Here is a 1,310-nt window from a genome sequence, read left to right as displayed (position 1 = left end):
CTCAAACTTCACTGAGATTTTAAGTTTATTCACCAGTCACATACGTTTCTCTAGAACTATTTCTGCCAACTTTTTTCGACTACTATATAATGTATTAATAGCTTTCAGTAATTTCCATTTTATGCCTATTTTTTAGAGATCATCTCAGCTACCCCTGTAGTTACTGTGGCGGCAATTGTAGGTGAAATGATAAATCACTTCCCAGCAAGAAGATGAGATCATTTATTTCCAAACCATTATCTCCAAGAGAAGATGTTCGTTTGCACGCATATTTTGTCAGAAGGGCACACACCGTCCTGGCAGGTATGGCATATGATAAGTCTCTCTTCTTTTCAGGTAGGTTTCAGGTTCTAAAGGAAATGGAAAATATCTCGGATATTGATTTAAAAATAGTATCTGAATAAAAATGTTGTTCATTAGCTTGCAACACCAACACTGACTATACAGGTAGGAAAAAAGTTTTTTTCAGGGATCCGGAGAAATACTTCACTTTTTCTAGCTACTTCAGTTCCGCACCTTCCAAATTCTCTACCAAATTACTCGTCACGATTCTGTCAGGAGTCGTTCCTTATTGTTACTGACCGAATCTACTGAAGCTTATAAAAATGGCTCCAGTATTTCAGTCTTCAATATTTCAAACATCAGACAACAAGATACTCGGCAGCTACGAGTGTACGCCGAGTGATAGGATGGTATGGTGTGTTGCCGATATGTGTAGCCTTTTTTAGGTTGCTGCTCTTTACAGCGTCTGAAATAATAGGTCTCTAAACGTTTCCGTTAAGTGTCCTATACCGCACTGGAAGAAACGCTGGGCGTATTCCCTTTATGAGTTAGCGAAGCCCCACCCCGCTTGGAGCCAAGGAACTCCATTTCCCTGCACCTCTCATGTCCTCCCTGGTACCTTATCCAAAAAGTTGGGAAGAATCTTCCCGGTGCCGGTTGCCATGTGGAAACTACATTACCCAGAATGAAGTGCGGCAGGCTTCGCCGTCTCAATGAGCCAATGACGACTTAGCAGAGAGACGATTTCCGACGTGCGCGCCTCGCGGGGGCGGGACTTCCGGCAGCATCCTCGTGGTGTGGGTGGTTTAACCGCTGCCTGATCGCCTTAATTGTTAAATGGCTCTGGAGCCCTCGGAAGGCACGAAGGTGACAGAGCGGAAAATCAGAAGAAGAGGTGTTGTGCCCGCTTCTCAGAGGCAAGTGTGAAGCTCGACTGAGCCGGGCTGGGGACGCCGGTGTCCTTGTCCCCGTCCGGTCACCCGCCGCGTCACCCGCAGCTCCGGCCCCGTTCTTCCCTGGCTCGGTTG

General features: G+C 46.3%; 1 protein-coding gene across 1 annotated transcript in view; it reads left to right on the top strand.

The window, feature by feature from the left end:
• The first annotated feature begins 212 nt into the window (after positions 1-212).
• LOC103594780 (zinc finger protein 547-like) overlaps positions 213-1,310 on the top strand; it is a 6,994-nt gene continuing 5,896 nt past the window's right edge. Inside the window, 1 exon segment of the mRNA XM_008578042.1 lies at positions 213-303. Coding sequence (XP_008576264.1) covers positions 213-303 — 91 coding nt within the window.

This window comes from Galeopterus variegatus, unplaced genomic scaffold (genome assembly GCF_000696425.1).
Source record: "Galeopterus variegatus unplaced genomic scaffold, G_variegatus-3.0.2 Scaffold1620, whole genome shotgun sequence".
Classification (NCBI taxonomy): domain Eukaryota; kingdom Metazoa; phylum Chordata; class Mammalia; order Dermoptera; family Cynocephalidae; genus Galeopterus; species Galeopterus variegatus.
Note: the sequence above shows the minus strand (reverse complement) of the source record. Positions and strands in the feature narration are given on the sequence as shown.